General features: G+C 41.8%; 1 protein-coding gene across 5 annotated transcripts in view; it reads right to left on the bottom strand.

Annotated features, from left to right (window-relative positions):
• DCDC2 (doublecortin domain containing 2) overlaps positions 1 to 10,537 on the bottom strand; it is a 166,664-nt gene extending 156,127 nt beyond the window's left edge. Inside the window, exons 1-3 of one of the 5 annotated variants that reach the window (XM_033115931.1) lie at positions 10,418 to 10,537; positions 9,415 to 9,783; positions 5,638 to 5,692 (exon numbers count right to left, since the gene is read on the bottom strand). In XM_033115931.1, coding sequence (XP_032971822.1) covers positions 5,638 to 5,692; positions 9,415 to 9,707 — 348 coding nt within the window. In that variant the 5' untranslated portion in view covers positions 9,708 to 9,783; positions 10,418 to 10,537. The other 4 variants (XM_033115933.1, XM_033115936.1, XM_033115934.1 and 1 more) reach the window with 4 other exon arrangements.
• Between the last annotated feature and the right edge of the window lie 6,569 nt (positions 10,538 to 17,106).

The raw sequence follows: 17,106 nt of genomic DNA, 5'->3' as shown, positions 1-17,106 counted from the left end.
TTACACTAAAGAGACAATAAATATATCACACAAAGGCTTAATTACAACTAATTTTATCCCTGAAACAAAATCTAAATAGGGAGTCGCCATAACGACTTTTAAGTGGAGCCATTCCACCCATGTGTGAAATGCAGAATAAGCAGGTATGCATGAGGCTAAAAGACATCTCCCTCAACTGCGTGACAGGAACATTCAAAACGACAGAGACTTAAAATGATGAGCAGCCCATTAATCCGAGGTACTATACAGAACTCGCAGACCTCCTAGACACTTACAGCCTAATAGACAGTTCTGCCGCATATGTTAATGTCTGTTCTTCTGAGACTACCAAGAACAGGAGCAAACCTGCCATGTGACAAAGTCAGATTTACTGAGTTGGTGCAGCAAGAGATGGCATTGGGAGAAAGTACAGAATGATGCTTTGAAAGAGAAAGGGGGATCACCTTCTGAAAGATTTGGGTTCTCAATGAAGGATTCTGAGAAGGGTCTAAGGCAGGGGTGTCCAAACTTTTTTCAACGTGTTTCACCAAGGGCCATATGCGGTAAAATACACAAACAGCTGGGCCACTCACTCGAGGTGAAGTACGTGTTGCCTCACCTGGTTTATTTAAGTAAACTAAATATAATTTTGGAATTTGCTGCGGGCCAATAAAAAATGGATCGCGGGCCGCAGTTTGGACACCCCTGGTCTAAGGGAAGCAGGGATCAGTTCTGGACGAATTCCAGTTTTTGAGTGACAGTAGGAGAAGTAGGGATTGACTAAGGGTCATTACAAGGTGAGGGTGGTTTAGCAATTAAAAACCCCCAGTAAAATATGGGAACAGCAAAGCAGGTCTGGGAGTGTCAGCAGTAAGAAGGCACTAATCACTTTACTAGGTAGCTCTCCTGGCCTTTTACAGCTGCTACATGCCGGTAGGAGAAGCACTTTCTCTGCCAACTTTGCAGCTGGCTGCTCTGTGTCTATTGTCCAAGGCTGAAGAATGACAAGGCTGCCTTTGTCTGTTTTCCATTCAAGTCAGTTTTCAAAAACTCTTCCTATCAGAGACAGGCTTTGCCTCTTTCATACATGTAAGTATTAAATAATTTCTCCTAATCAAGTTGTAGAAAGGAACATTCTCAAAATTTTACCCGAAAAGAAACAGGCCAAAAATAAAAGATTCTATTATATTGAAAACAATTTCAAACTGGCTGACCCATAACCCTAATCCCACCTGTACTTCCTCAGTCCTCTGAGAATACCTCTAGCCCAGCACACATGCCCTGTAATAGTTGTAATTGATAACAACAGTTGGTTTGCTTCCCTGTCACCCCCTAGACTCTAAAAGAGCAAGAAGAGAGAAGGATTCACTTTCTGCCCAGTGCCTAGCAGTTCCCAGCATATCATAAGGGCTCTATCAAGCAGCGTCCCCTGTATATAATGTGTACCAAGGCTTCGTACACAGCAAACCAGATTTTGTTCTCTAAATAACTATTTAAGAATATCATAACCTGAAGGATTCACTACACAAAGGAGACACGGGGCGGGGGCTGATCGGCGGGGTCCACAACTCTAGGTCAAAGGAAGCTTCCATTTTAAGAGTTCCCAAATGGCTTTGTTGCAACATGACAGTCAAAAGCACGTGAAACAAACAGCTCAGCACAAACTAAATTGAATCCCCATCCAATTGAATCACTCATTATGTGGTATTAGAGATGGTCATACGTCTGTCTTCTCATCAACACTATCCATTCCTGGAGGAGAGATGTTCTGCGTGTATTGTTCATTTTTACTCCCCGCACTCCACCCACCATGCTGGATAATACAGGCATCAAGCACATGGAAGCAAAGCAGACGAAAGTACAAAAACAAGAAAGAAGGCAAAAATCACAATCAAAGCAAAAAGGTAAGAGCTCAGGCAGGGCTGGTAAGGAAGAGGAGGGTGCCCCACATGCGTCATCAGAGGCTTTCCATGAGGAGGACAGAGGCTGCCCACAGACTGCTTCCATAAAAGAGGAAAAAGAGGCTGGTGAATGGACTTGGAACGTGGAAGCAGAGACTCAGATCTGAAACTGACAGGGCTGAGAGGAGTGGGAGAAGCAGGCAAAGACAGGACTGGGAAGACTTACAGAAGGGGACGAGCTACCAAGATCAGAAGATGAGAAAAACGTCTCTAGTGAAACTACCAGTGATGCAGGGAAAGCAGGAAGATGAATATATAGCAATACACAGTGCCTGAGGAGTAGAGTCAAGAACGCAGGGGCATCGGGAAGATCTCTTTATTTGGAGATTAGTAGAAGCAATCCCTGTGTGGAGAGAGGCAAGGGAAGTCTGCTCTGAGCCCACAACGCTGCCTGACTCTGCAGCCAGTCCCATTTCGTTTTTTTTATTCCTGTCTCCTTTTTCTTCTCCCTCTTTTTATCCCCACCCGCCCTTTCCTCCTGCTGCCAGGAATATTGGCCCAATATGACCATGTGCTTCTTCTGGGTTAGAGGAAGAGGCCCATTAGAGTTCTGCCTTTCTCTGTCCCATGATCCTGCCAGAGAGGGAGAGGAACAAGACTGGCGGTCTTTTCGGTGTCTCTTCAAAGATGAGCTTCATGGAACAGAAAAGCAATGGCAGGAACCACAAAAGAACTTCGCAGGTCAAGGTGACATGCACATTCTAGTTACTGTGACCTGCAGTCACCACATGGGTAGCATCGTGTCTAAATTATTACCGTAACCAAATCACAGTATGGACTTGGGTGAGGGTGCCCTGGAGGGAGGAAGGAACGCTGGGAGGAAAGAACGCTGGCTGGGACCTAATGCCACACGTTCCACACAACCCCGAACAACTGGAAAGGTCTTTCTACAGTAATATGTTGTGGAGACGATTAACACGTTGTAAGCAGTTAGGATAACTGAATCGTGTATACTACTGTGGTGGCTTTTATTATGCGGCCCCAGCACTGGACACTGAAATGGCATTAAATTACCTCAGATTTGAAGGAGATGCTCCCAATCTTGATAAGGAAGTGATTTTACTCACCCTTTATACTGAAACTTATTTGAATAAACACTGTTTGTGCTATTACTATATTAAACAACTCTAATTCTATGACTCATGTTCTAGACCCACTTCGAAAGTAATTCTGTGAATCCTTGACTATGATTCAGAGTAAGATATATTATCTTACTCCAAAGAATATCGATCATCAGTAGTATTTAGCAAGCTGTGTAATCTTTTCTCACTAGACACAGATGTTGAAAGGAAATCACCATCTTACATTAAAAAAATAGAATCTATAATTGTTGTGAAAGTCCAATGTCTACCAAGTCTGTTCTCAAAATCTGAACACAGATATTCCTCTAACTTAAAAATGTTCTGAATTCTACAAGTTGGATTCTAAATCAGTTGCGAGGGAAAAAAAGAGGTGTTTCTCCACAGTAAGAATTACATACACAACAGTTAGGTTCTCAGGGCAGCCCACAAAAGCTTTTTAAACTTGTGCTCTACCTAAAACAGCAGTAAGAATACTGGAGAACCACCAGTTAAAGTGATGTCTCTCTGAGGAAATGCATTTAGAGTTCCCTTTTGGGATGCCAGGAACCAAAAACTCTCCCTTTCCGGCAATGAAAGTAGGGCATCCCCTCGCTCAACGCAGGCTTCGAGTGTGTCCATGGTGTGGACTTTGGAGAGGAGAACCTCTGTGTTGATCATCAAGACTGGGAATGCAAAGTAAGGGAAGTGAACACACTGCTTGTCTCAACTGGGCAGAAAGGCTGGGCAGACAATAGCGGGAGAGAGGGCTCGGGGAGCAAGAGGGAGTGTGGGCTTGGGTAGGTGAGGGAAGGTGCTGAAGAGCATGGGCAAGAGGGCTTTTTCACCACCTCTTCCCATCCATTTCCTTGGCGCCCCTAAGTTTCTTCTGCTTCTTTCTTTCTATCCCCTTAGAAGGCTTTGTGCAGAAAGACTAAGAAACGAAAAGGCTACAGCAGTGTGTGTGCAGTAAGAGGAAAGGAGAAGGGGAGGGAATTACCAGAAAGAAATAAAGTGGAAGAGATACAGTCTTCTAGTTGGAGGTAAGGGGTGGGTTGTTCACATATAAGATGTACATTCATAAATCAGAAGTTTGGCCACGTGGCTCATGCATAGCCCCAAAGTAAAGAGAAAACAACAGCCCCAAAGTAAAAGAACAATTAGCAAATTAAATAAACTTGAGTCCTTGTGAATGCTGCCATTGTTAACGATAATCTTTAAAAAACAAAAAGTATATTCGAAAAATTTATTACACATCTGTTTGCACTTTATCAGGTACAATCTCTTACTGGAATCCAGAGTAAAAATATGCTCACATTTTTAGGAAAGTCACACATCTCAAATTCTACTGCAGAAATTCAAATAGCCACCAATTTCATACAAGGTAGCCTATTTCAAACAAAGTTATATCCAGAACTAACTCACTAATCTCCTTTCTTTTTACTACTTGCTACAGATATTAATTAGTGCTCATTCTTTAGCTCTAACATAAGCACAACCTAAAAAAAAAATATACCTTTGTCTACCTTAAGCTCAAAAGCTTATACTTTCACTAATAATTTGACAAACACTGAAAACTAAACTTACAAACAAGAACATTAATTATTTTAAGTAATGTCTGGGATTAGCACATCTTTCCACAAATCATTTGAATAATAAAATTAACCTCACGATCTTCAAATATTGCACAATTAGAATTTTTCTTATGTTTTTCATTTTTTTCTAGAGACACCTATTTGGTCCTGTTGGCTATAAACACAATATGAGAGGAAATGGTGAGAGTTGAGTCTCTCTGGGACTCTGCCACTATAAATTAGAAAAAATTCCTTTTTGTGTCAGCCATTTCTTCCCTGGCAGAACACAGCCTTAGAAGCATTTGTTTACATGGGGTCAAAAGGGGGAGAGGGGAAGTCGGAGTTGGTAAACAGAGTCCCAGTCTGGGTTTAACAATAATTTTCCCTGTCCCACTGGGACATTTAAAGCTATTGCCTTACCTTTGTTTTAATCTATTTTTTCATCCCCAAACTAAGAAATATGTCCTATATTTTCAAAATATCTGAAAATGCCACTAGGGATTCAGAAGCTACGTAGTATGTAGAGTTCTGAATATCTATTTCACAAGACTCATTTCCAATCTTCATGCAAGCTTTCGAGGACTACACTCACGGGGACTTTAACGCAAGTTATAATGGAGGTGTTTTCCTGACGTCATGGAAAGTCCTACAGGTCCAGTGAAAACCTCAGGGGCTGTCAGGGTGATCCTGGCTCTTTCAGACACAGGGCTGTCAGAAGCAAGTTAGGACAGGGGATGCAGTTTTGGGAAAGATTGGTATAACAATGCTCAGAATCTCTTCTCATTTGACAGAAAATTCCTACGGATTTCAACCAGAGAACACGTAGCTAGAGAATGGGAAACAGGAACATGTGTCTAAACCTACATATTTAGGACACCTACTCAGTCTCTTCATTTCTGATGATCCAAAGAAAGAGTTATCTTTGCTGTAAAACATGTCCCATTTTTATACATTAGACAACTCATCCGTTATGATTAGAATTCCATCTAAATCTATAAACACGGTGTAAGAAACACAAAAATGCCACTTTATTTATTTGAACCTTCAAAATATTATTTGCTTTACCTCTGTGTTAGCAACTTCCATTGGTCTTTTCTTGATTTCTCCTATGTCCAAGTAACTGGGGGGAAAAAATAATAATGATTTCTTTTATTGCATTTGAGTTAGTTATGTAAATTTCTTTTTAAAAATTATTAAAAAGTAAAACAAGCCATAGGAAATACTTAAGCCTAAAGCAAAACTCAATAGCTACTAATTAAAAGCAATTATAGTAGTGGAAACTGCTTTCAACATCACCAACCGGAGCTGACACATGTCTACCCTAAACTTCAGTGAAATTGAAGTCTTAGAAACACACACTTCTATTGGAAAACTTTTTCCCCACCATGTTTGGCTACTTACTATATATATGGTATTTCTAATTCTTATATCAATTTTGATATAAAGAGTGTTTTGTGTGTAAAGGGCTTAACAGTTCCATTAATGACAGACTTTAGGTCAAAAAAAGTACCAACAGCATGCATTAGAGTATCAATGGGGAAAGGCTGGGAAATCTTTTTCCCAATGAGAGCCCTTTAGTGATACAGACATGCTCAGCCATGTGGGGTGGTTTAGGCATTGGTTCAACTAAGGGACAGATGGGTGGATTAGTTAACCTTTGGAGACCCCTATTACTCCATTACTATTTGCTACAGATATTAACTAATGATCATTCTTTAGCTATAGCATAAGCACCACCTGAAAATGTTATACCTTTGTCAACTTTATGCTATAAATCCATCACTGTGATCTGGTTCCACTGTACTTCATACATAGACAGTGCTAAATAAATGTTTTAATATAAAAATAAATACAAATCTAGCATTTAATTTATAAGCTTAAAAAGACAGTTTCTCTATCTCAGCTACCATAATTGCTGAGTTGCCAAAGTTTATATTGAATTCCTTTTGGCTATGTTTCATTACTGTTGTTTGCTTTTTGGATAGAATGCTTTAGTTAATCCATACTTCTGGAAATTATCATATATTTCCCTTACATAAACAGTATTTACATAAGACAGTGCAAATACTCCCTCTGTTTAGCAATGAATGGCTCTTTTTCAAATCTGCAAGGACTGATTTCTGACATAAAAAAAGTTCTGTCATGTGCAAGAAAGCAATCTCAGATCCACAAGATTAATGTAGAGTCAACTTCCAAAACTTCACAGGGACAATAACAATCTCTAGAATTCTGTGCTATAAAATAAAGGTTTAATAGCAACCTGAAGTTTAATTATGGCTCCAAAAATATTAGAAACACATCTGTAAAAGAAATTCAAGAAGTTGATCATTTTCATTTGAAAACTATTTTTCCACCATTGCTCTTCCCCAACATCGTTTAGGCTCTAAGTGATGGGAATTACCCTTGATATCTTTGGGGCTTCTTTTGTGCTGCCAGTTGCTTCATTTGTTAACATAAACTTACAACTGCTAAGCTTCAAATACGTGCAGCATTTAAATCTTCTTGGCTTCTATTATTATAACCATAGATACTACTATTTTAACACAAATACACTGTTCATCTGTCAGCATGGAAAACTAACCATGGACACTGTTATAACAAACTCAGTGTGTGTGTGTGTGTGTGTGTGTGTGTGTGTGTGTACTAAATGCAAAAACAATCATGCAAATCTCTTACATATAAAGAGTAATTTTGAAGTACACTTTCTATTTGGTTTGGAACTGTATCTGTCTTTATCTTCTGAGTTGGTAGTGTCAAATAAACAAAAGAGAAAATGAATTACTAAAGTGAGTCTACAATTTTGAGCCGTTAATAGATTCTGAGGCAGATTTCCAATCCCATGAAATTGCTTTATATAAAAATTATTTAATAAAAATAAAGTATATGATAAAAGGAACTGGATATAGAGATGCTTTACATGTATGCAACATTTTGATGTTTACAAAACAATGTTCACATCCACAGCATTTACTTTTTACCACAACAACCCTATGAGGTAGGAATAATTCTGTTCCTTTTCTGTATTAGGAAACTGAGCAGCTAAGTCAAGTGGCTTGCCCAAGAAGCTCAGTTCTAAATTTCTCTGGAGCACACAGTTTCATTTAGTTCTTTTCTACCTAGTTGGACAAAATATACTAAAAGAGGTTTCAGGAAGGGAAAACTAAGTCCAAATATATCCTTCACTTCCCATAAAAAGAATGTTTGGCAATAACAAAAGCAAAGCACCTAGAACTAATTTAAACAAACTTAGGAAAGGAAAGGTGATATTAGAAAACTTCAGTGATATTCAGAAAATATTTCTATACAGTTAAAATGAGAATTTGCAAGCATGGATTTTATGGTAATTTTTTTTCTTTTTTTATTATCTTGAATGCCAAGCTGAATTTTAATTAAAATATTCTATTAAAAACCATGGAATATAGAGTTCCCATATGATCCAGCCATTCTACTCCTAGGTATATAACTAAGAAAAATGAAAACTTGTATATGATTGTTAACTTTATTCACAATAGCCAACAATGAAACAACCCAAATATTCATCAATTGATTAATGGATAAACAAAACTATACCATGGAATATTATTCAACCATTAAAAAAATGAAGTACTGATACATACTACAACATAGATGAGCCTTGAAAACATTATGCTACGTGAAAGAAGCCAGAAACACAAAACGCCATGTAGTAATATGATTCCATTTATATGAAACGTCCAGAATAGACAAATCCATGTTACCAGAGGATGGGAAGAAGGGAAAATTAGGAGGTATAGGGTTTCTTTTTGGAGTGATGGAAATGTTCTAACATTAGTTTGTGGTGATGGTTGCACAACTCCGTGAATATACTAAAACCCAGTGAAATGGGTGAAGTTTGTGTTATGTGAACTATATCTCCATAAAGCTGTAAAAAAAAACAAAAACAAAACCAACCTATCAAATACTAAATTCTACCTGTGCTACGATACCCACCCCCACCACACACAATCTCTCTCAACTCTGAACTCCCACATAATTTTAATTGCTTTTCTAATTTGTACTCTACATGAAAATGATTGGTTGCATGTAGTTTTTCGCCTGTTCGACTGTAAACTCCTAAAGGAAAACAAGGGGTCATGTCTTGTGAATCTTTGCTCCCTTCCCAAACCTAAACGCAGTTTGCTAATTCACTGAAAACCGACTCTGAGTGACCTCCCTGCCAGGATCTGGAGATGAGGACCAATAATGAGCCGTCTTCTTGACGGTCTAGCCGTCAGGTACCTCGAGACAAACATGTAGACAAATACTCATATAATAAGCCAATAAAGTTTTCCAAGCATTATGCCAATAGCATAAACATGCAGGAGGTGGAAGGAGAGTCACACTGGGGGTGGTCAGTTCTATTTGGAATGAAAGGTTGCAAGAATTTTAACAGTATGGGGTGGGGGGGTGCAGAGAGCTGTTTTGTCCTCTAGTGATGATATTGTAGCCAATATCTCAAACTGATTTGAAAACTAAAAAGGCCGGTTCCAAGAAAAAGGGAGGAAGAAAAGAAAAAAAGGGGGAAAGTGAAAAAAACAACAGAAAATGCTCCATTATTAGTTTGGTCACTTTTTTAAAGATTCCTGTTTCTTGTACACAAGTTTTAAGTCTGTTCTTATTGCTACCCAAGGGAAATTCCTCCGCCAGTCAGGCTTTCAACCTCTAACCCCAACTGCAGCGGGAGCTTTCAGAGGAATCAACCCGCGCAGTCATAGCTCCCCGACCCACTGAGGTTTGGGTGTAGCGGGGGTCGTTCCTCTCCTGGTGCCAATTGCACACCTTCATGCACCCTGAAATGGTGGACGGTAGGACAGACCCACTCACTTGAGTTTTTTGAAGGCTTCTTGGCCCCCAGCCACGTAGTTGCCTCCGCTCTGGATCTGGTCTAGTTTTCGGATGCGGTGCCCGGCCCGCGGGGTGTAGAGGTTCCTGACGGCCCCAAAGGGTGCCTGGACGCCACCCGTGACCTCCTTCAGGAAGACGTCGAAGGTGGACATCTTCTTCTCGTGGATGACGACGCGGCGCCCTGCGAAGAAGGGGTCCCCGTTGCGATACACCAGCACGCTCTTGACCACCGGCTGAGCACGGTGGCCCGCCCGGGCGCTGGTGCCGCTCATCCTCCCGCCGACTCTGCGGGCTCGCGCTCAGGGGACCCGCTGCCCCGCGGCGTCACCGCACACGGTGAGTCACCGGCTGAAAGAACGGGAAACAGACAAACCACTGATCAGAGCGAGCAACCGCCGAGCGCCCGGCGTGCGCCCCGCGGAGACCCCACCGGCGGCGGGGCTCACGGAGCACCGTCAGGCACTTCACCGCGGTCCGCGCCGCCCATCAGCGCCCGCCCGCCGTGCGCACCGCACCTGTTCTCTCCGCCCGGCAGAGTCCAGGTGGTCACACCTGGGACAGCAGCCGCGCTGGGCGCTATACCCGCAGGCCGCGTGGGCGCGGGAGCGAGAGATGGGGACCCACGCGCGCACACATACGCACACATACGTTATAAAGATGATGAAACTCAATTTCTCACGTCATGTTTGTGTTACTCTTTGCAAAAGGCTTAATTTTCTCTTTTCTCCGTGCTCCCTCACCTCTCAATCTCCTGCTTGCTCCCAAATTAAAGCAATTAAGATTCTGGCTGGAATTGCCCAGATTTTTCTTTGCCAACAAATGAACGCCTAAGGTGCACTGAGAGACAGAGGAGACTGGAGCGTCTGTGACCCCCGCCCCAGCCCTTGGCTGGCGCTGGGAGGCCAAGCTCCCAGCGGCACCGTCTGAGCACCGTGGGCGGCGCGTGTCGGGGAGCTCGGGCGGGGTCGTGAGGGGTCCCTACCGACGCTCCGGGCCCGTGGGGGAGGTGCGCCGTGCTGGGCGGAGGCTCCGCTATCTGGGCGGTGACTTAGGCGGCGCGGCGCGTCCCACCCGCTGCTCCTGCTGCTGCCGTTGCCTCCGAGGGCTCCAATCACCCAGCTGGGAAGCGAGTTGTTAGTTCCTCCGTTTCCATGGCAACTGCAGCCGCACAGGGATCAGGGTTCGTGAATGCCAGGCCCCTGGGCTTTGCTGCCGCCTGGGGTAGAGTCCCTAAAGAAGTAGAGAGATTTAGGGACCAAAGGGAAGCGTGGTGGCATTATAATGCGGTCATCCTATAAACGGACACCTAGTGTGTGCCAGGCACAGTGCTAGGTAGGAGTCAGGGATACAGCAGTGAAGACAGTAACCTGCAGTATTTTGCGTGCCTACCATGGGCTGTCTGAGCCCAAGAGCCCACACCCATACTGTTTGTATGGATTAGATGAGTGTGTGGGTAACACAGGAGAGAGGAGGTTTTGAGAATATGAAGAACTGCTTTGTCCAGTTTCACTCTGGGACATACATATTATGAGACCAGGAAAATTGTCTTGAAAGTTGGAATCTTCCAGATCATCTCGGCCCGTGTTCTATTTATGCCTCCTAAGACCTTGCTACATGTGTCATGTGCAAATTTGATTACTGGGTGTTCCTAATTCATCACATATGAATAAAATAATCATTGTAATAATTACCATTAATTGATCACTAACCATGTGCCAGGCATTATGTTAGGCACTTTACATAGATTATCTAATTTAATGTTCACGAAAACTTTCAGAGGTAGATGTTATTCTTTTCTCAGATGAGGAAACTGAGATACAGAGAAACCAAAAAAACCCACCTCAGATCACAGCAAAAATTCAAACAGAAAAAGTCCTCTGTGATTCCAGAATCACCTTAACCACCATGTAATACCAACTGAAAGACACTGTGTGGGACATTGCAGTCTGGGCAAAGACATTTTTATTAAAGTATTTAACATATCAATACCTTCATTCAATCACCAAATTCTATTCATTCTACCTCTCAAATATCTCTTGAATCTATTTGTTTATCTCCAACTCTATTTCGACTTTCTGAATTCAGGGCCACCATCATCTACTAAAAGGTCACCCTGTCTCCAATTTTGTTTCCCCACTAACTAATTAATTCTCCACAGAACAACCAGCCTGAAGACTGGTGAAAAACACAAATCTATTTGTGTCACTCTCCAGCTTAAAATTCTTCAAATGCTTCCCATTTTTTCCTAAAATGAAATCCAACATCATCAATACTGATTACAAAACTCTTACTGCTTTAATTCCCGTCTCCCTCGTGTGACTCTCCCTATGGCTTTTCTTTTTCAAGATTTTTTATCCTATCACTTACTAGAATATTCCTTTGGACATATTTTATGGCCCCTTCTCCCCCTTTGCCATTTATTTGACTTCTGCCAACTAATACTTAAAGCCCCAACTTAAATGTCATTTCCCCAGGAAAGCTTTCTTACCCACCCTCCCCACACAGAAGAGCCCTACACCTACTAAGTTGGTGCAAAAGTAATTGCAGTTTAAAAGGATGAAAATAAGTGCAAAAACCGTAATTACTTTTGCACCAACCTAATATATTTCTTTCTCCATAGTTCTTATTAATTATAATTATACATCGTTGTATAATTATATGTTTAATTATGTTTTTATATACTTGCATGTTTAATCTTTGTAGAATTATATATTTATATGTATAAACTCCCTGAGAGAAAGGACTGTGTCCATTTTATTCATCAGTATATCCCTGGTAAAGAGGCTGACATGTAAATATTGAATAATTTTTAATGAGTGAATGCAAAATACGTTAAGTTAAAAAATTAAGAAAAAACTTCCAAAAAATTGGAAACCACTCCTCGAGAATAAAGCATGTTTTCAGATTAGCAAATAAAATACTTGACCACTACAGAGATTCTGAAACTGATTGCTTAGCTTTAGACAGAAAATGTACAGCTGGATGCAGAGAACACCTACACAGGAAACCAGGCTTTCTTACCCAGCATTGAGTTTCCATAATCTTTCAAGGCAATTGAGATATTCAAGAAATCTGGGACATATTCTGCTAATTTTCCCTTAAAGGGTGTTATCACCTTTACAATCGATGTTCCTATCTCAACTCAGAAAGAGTGAGAACTTCTGTTTCTTGTGACTCTGTTTCCTGGAGACACACTTAGATAATGATGACAGCTTCTGATACGCCCTCTATGCCTCTTGTCAGGTTAACACAATTGTTTCTGGTAATGGCTAGACTTCTTCATATCCATGAACTGGGCTGCCTACCCCGGTTGGCTATATCTAAAGTACTTAAAGGTGGCTGTAAGAGGGAATATCCTCACCTCCTATACACAACTAAATGATATAGATGCTACCTACTTAATATGTCTTAAGCCTTCCTCTTCTCATTATCCCCTCTGTCCCTACCTTGGTTTAGAGCTTAGTAAAATGCTGTTTCATAAATTGCTACATGACTAAGGAGTTAAGAATAATATAAAGTAAGTTTCCTACTTTAGTTGATTTTTTGCCTTTTAGAGTGTGAGATGAGTAGTCAGTCTCCTGAAACAATAAACACTGAACCTTCTTTTATTTTTTATATTGCTCTCTGTCGTAAAGCAAACCCCCAAAGAAACCTATATCTATTTATCTTTAAATTCTACATGAAACAATTATCACATTTCTCTAAGTTGCTATTTTCTTCCTTTGAAAAATATATACCGCTTTATGTTAAGAGATTTGACATCAGTGAAAAAATTGGCACTTCACTAGGGCATGATCTGTAAGTCCAACATTAAAATGACAAGGTTAGAGGCAGAGAGAAGGAAAGTTGAGAGAATTCAAACAGAGAACTTCTATTTTCTCTGCATTGCAGAAGGAAATATTATCTTGCCTGGATCTTCCAGCACTTAGTATCATGGTAAAAGTAGGTGTTTAATAAATATTTGTTAAATGAATGGGTCTCAGAGTGAAGGGTGGTGCAGACATGATTCTGGGTTGAAAATGCTCTCACATGTCTGAGAGTCAGTACAAATCCTATCTGAAGGAACACGACTTGTACTCAATCTAAAAATAATTCCCACAGATAATGTTCCAAGGAACATGAACTCACAGAGCCTGAGGAAACAAGAGGCAAAAAAAAACAAACAAAAAAAAAAAACCAGACCTGCAAAGATTTAAGATACTGAAATTTATCCAGTAAGAGGTTAATATACTAGAATATCCATATCCATTCCTAAAAGCCAGGAAAAGTCAGTGAGGCTGCCTGAGAGGAGCCCCACCCTGTGGTGACCAGGTCTCTTCTGAGGAGTTAAAAGTGAGACCCCAATCCTCGTGGGGGTGCATGGCCATCTTGGGGAATCCAGGACTCATGCTCCTGCTCTATCAGAAATGCCCCACAGTGTTGGAGAAATCCCTACTCTTCATCTGCTAGAGCTTAATTATGTGGAATCTGGAATGCCCTGAGAATAATGGGAATGTGGGTTTTCCACTGCCTTTTCCTCACTCATTCTACACCTGGCCTGGGGTTTCCCTGAAGTGCCCCTCCCTGTGGAGTGAGGTTAGAAACCCTGAAAATCATATGCCCAGAGGCCCCCTTAGAGTGTGCATAGATTGGGGAGCGTGGTTGCGCCCAAGAGGGATCTGCAGAGGATCCCTACAGCCGAGGGCCCTGTGAGATGGGTGGTTCCTACAGGGTCTCACTCCGGACAGGCTCCGACGTCATCCCTGGGTGAGTGGAATGAGCCAGCCAGGGGTGAGTTCAGTGTAAAATCCCATTTCTTACATCTTTGGGGGGTTAGGGAAGCTCTAGGGGCAGATTAAACATACAAGGTAAATAAAGACAGAAATACTGTTATTCTCTCTGCACGGAATGCTTAGATGCCAGGTTTTCACATAGTTGGGTCTTTCTTGTCACTCAGATCTAAGCCAAATGTTTACCTCATCAGAAGGCATTCTAATACCCCCTGTGATATGCCCCTGGTTACTATCTGTCCACATGTAAAGTGTCCCCTAGTCACTCTCTCTTAACACCCCAATTCTATTCCCTGTTCACAGGAGAGTGGGACCTTGTGTATTTTGTCACTGCTCTTTCTGAAGTGCTTAGAGCAGTGCCTGGCACGCAGTTTGTGGTCAGTGAGTGAATAATTACTATGTATGTATGTGTATAAAGAAGAGAGAAAAAAGGGGGGGGTAGAAGGAAGGGAGGGAGGACGGGAGGGAAGGATGTGCTAACCTGAGTCTCACGTCTATGTCCACTACAGGGATTCACCTATATCTGAGCATGTCTGCCAGACAGTTAGGTGGACCCACCAGGAATATGTTTTTGTGAGAAATTAAAGCACCTCCTGGTGGGGAGGGGGGAATCATCCTGAAATACTAGGTTGGTGCAAAAGCAATTGCAATTTAAAAGGTTAAAAACAATTGCAAAAACTGCAATTACTTTTGCACCAACCTAATAAAAGGCAGTAAGAGAAGTAAACTTGGTCCCAGTAAGAAAGCCTAGATGATGGGAGAAGGGCAAACTTGATTAGCTCTCATTTGTCAGCTCCCAATCCCCTTGCACTCATTAGGGGGAACTGGACACGCCTATAAGGAAAGCGTGACAAAAATGTCTCCCTGTAAGTAAGTTCTCTAAAGCATTGAGCACACATAGCTCTTCTTTTATACCGTGTGTAAAATACATAGTGGGGGAGAGTGGCATTCTGGGGCAGGGAGCAGAGCTGTCTTGGCAGTGGCTCCCTAGACCCTGAGGACCCTAACATGGCATCCATGGCAGTGGTGTCTGGCCAGACAGTGAGTCACCTCACAGAGATAAAGGTGCACAGGTACCAGCACCTGGCTTCACAGCGGTGGAGGCCTCAGTGGGAAATAGCACTGAAAGGAGCTAGAGCAGGAGTGAGGGGCATGCAGTAGCTGTGCAGACTTAAGGGTTCACTCCTAGAAATAACTCTGGGGGTGGGGAGGAAACTTCAGGTGTACTTCTCATAGGAAGCAAGAGTTTGCCAAGCTGTGCCTTATCCATTCTGACCAATTTCCCCCCGATCCCAGCCTGACACGGTCTGGGAAAATATAGGGCTTTAAGCCCTGAGAGCAAGGAAGAAAGGTATATGCAAAAACATTAATAGAACCTAGTAAGGGTGAAAAAGACAAGTTAGTAACTATTTTCAATATCAGTGTGGGTTTTTTAAGATGAGAAACATCTCTGCATTGGAGTTTCATATAGCGAGGGTAAGATACAGAATCACATCTAACTGGAGGATTGCTTCACCAGCACACCAGTTCTAAAGATGCCATTCTAAGGGCTGTGATTAATGAGATTCTTTGACCAAGAAGGCCACTTGTAAACTACAGAAACCCTCAGAGGGACTCATCAATGTCCCACGCCTTCTGGAGGCATTTAACTAGCCACCTGGGGGATTCCCTGTCTCTAGACAATTATTTCACAGCAAGGAAGAAAAAAATTGCCTGAGGTTTTCAGCTAGTCAAATTCATTGGAGTCCATGAACATGTCAGATGGTCTGTGGAGCTGCCACAGGTCAGGTAGGGACAAAACTTTACTCTTAAAGGACTGCCCTTTCCTACAGTAGATAGCATATAGACGTGACCAAAATTCCTATATTCTAGATGACGAAGAACCTGACCTCTGAAACTGAGTCACTCAATATTTTATCATTTTCAATGCATACACATTGCAAAGCATTCATTAAATTATTTAACTGTCTTAACTTAGTAAAGATTTGCATCTATTTCACGGAGATAGTACCAAAACTGATTTAATTCACTTCACTAAAAATGTCACTATACTTCAAAAATAGATTGGTTGTGTTGTTTTATTTATACATGATACGTGTAACCTGGTTTTGAATCTTAACTCTATCACCTAATAGCTGTGCTACCATGGGTGTGGTACTTACCTTTTTTAAGCCCGAGTTCCATCATTTATAAAATGAACAACAAACCCTATTTCTATAGGTTTAAAAGACATAATGAATGTATAGTGCTTTGAGAAGTGCCTGGCACAGTATGCACCAAATAAATATTATCTCTTATTTTTTAAAGATAAATCTTTCTTCTTCGCTTGTGCAGGTGAGCGTGGTCAATTACTGACCACACATACACAGCAAATGTCCAGACTCACAGACTACAACAGAGCACAGAGAAAACAACCCTGCCTTGGTTTAGCCTTGAAGCCAGTTGTCTCACTACCCGAGACAGCAGTTGTCAGTGTTCAGCCCAGATCCTCTCATCCACGGGACCCTGTGTGTGTCCCACCCCTGGCTTACAGGTGCCATATGTGTGACTCTTCTTCGTAGGCAACCTTCAGTACAAGAATGGCGTTATCTGAACTGGCAGAGAGCAAAGAGTGCCTGAGAATTTATTTCCCTCCCACCACCTCCACCTACCACCACCCTACAACTACCTACTGCCCTTTACCCTATGACTGACCTTGCAAGGGTGTGAAAGCCCAGCTCCCTTGCTTTAGGTTGGGCTAATTCTGAGGTATAGAGTATACTTCAGAGCTCCGCCGTGGAATCAAGGTGAAGTTGTCTCGGTGGGATGTTTGAAATCACATCCTTACCTGGCTTCTTGTCAATTACCCTGAAAGCACTTCTGTAATATGTCCGTGTATCCTAACCTATGACCCTACCTATTC

Source organism: Rhinolophus ferrumequinum, chromosome 9 (assembly GCF_004115265.2).
Source record: "Rhinolophus ferrumequinum isolate MPI-CBG mRhiFer1 chromosome 9, mRhiFer1_v1.p, whole genome shotgun sequence".
In the NCBI taxonomy this organism is placed as follows: Eukaryota; Metazoa; Chordata; class Mammalia; order Chiroptera; family Rhinolophidae; genus Rhinolophus; species Rhinolophus ferrumequinum.
This window is presented reverse-complemented; position numbering and strand designations above follow the sequence as displayed.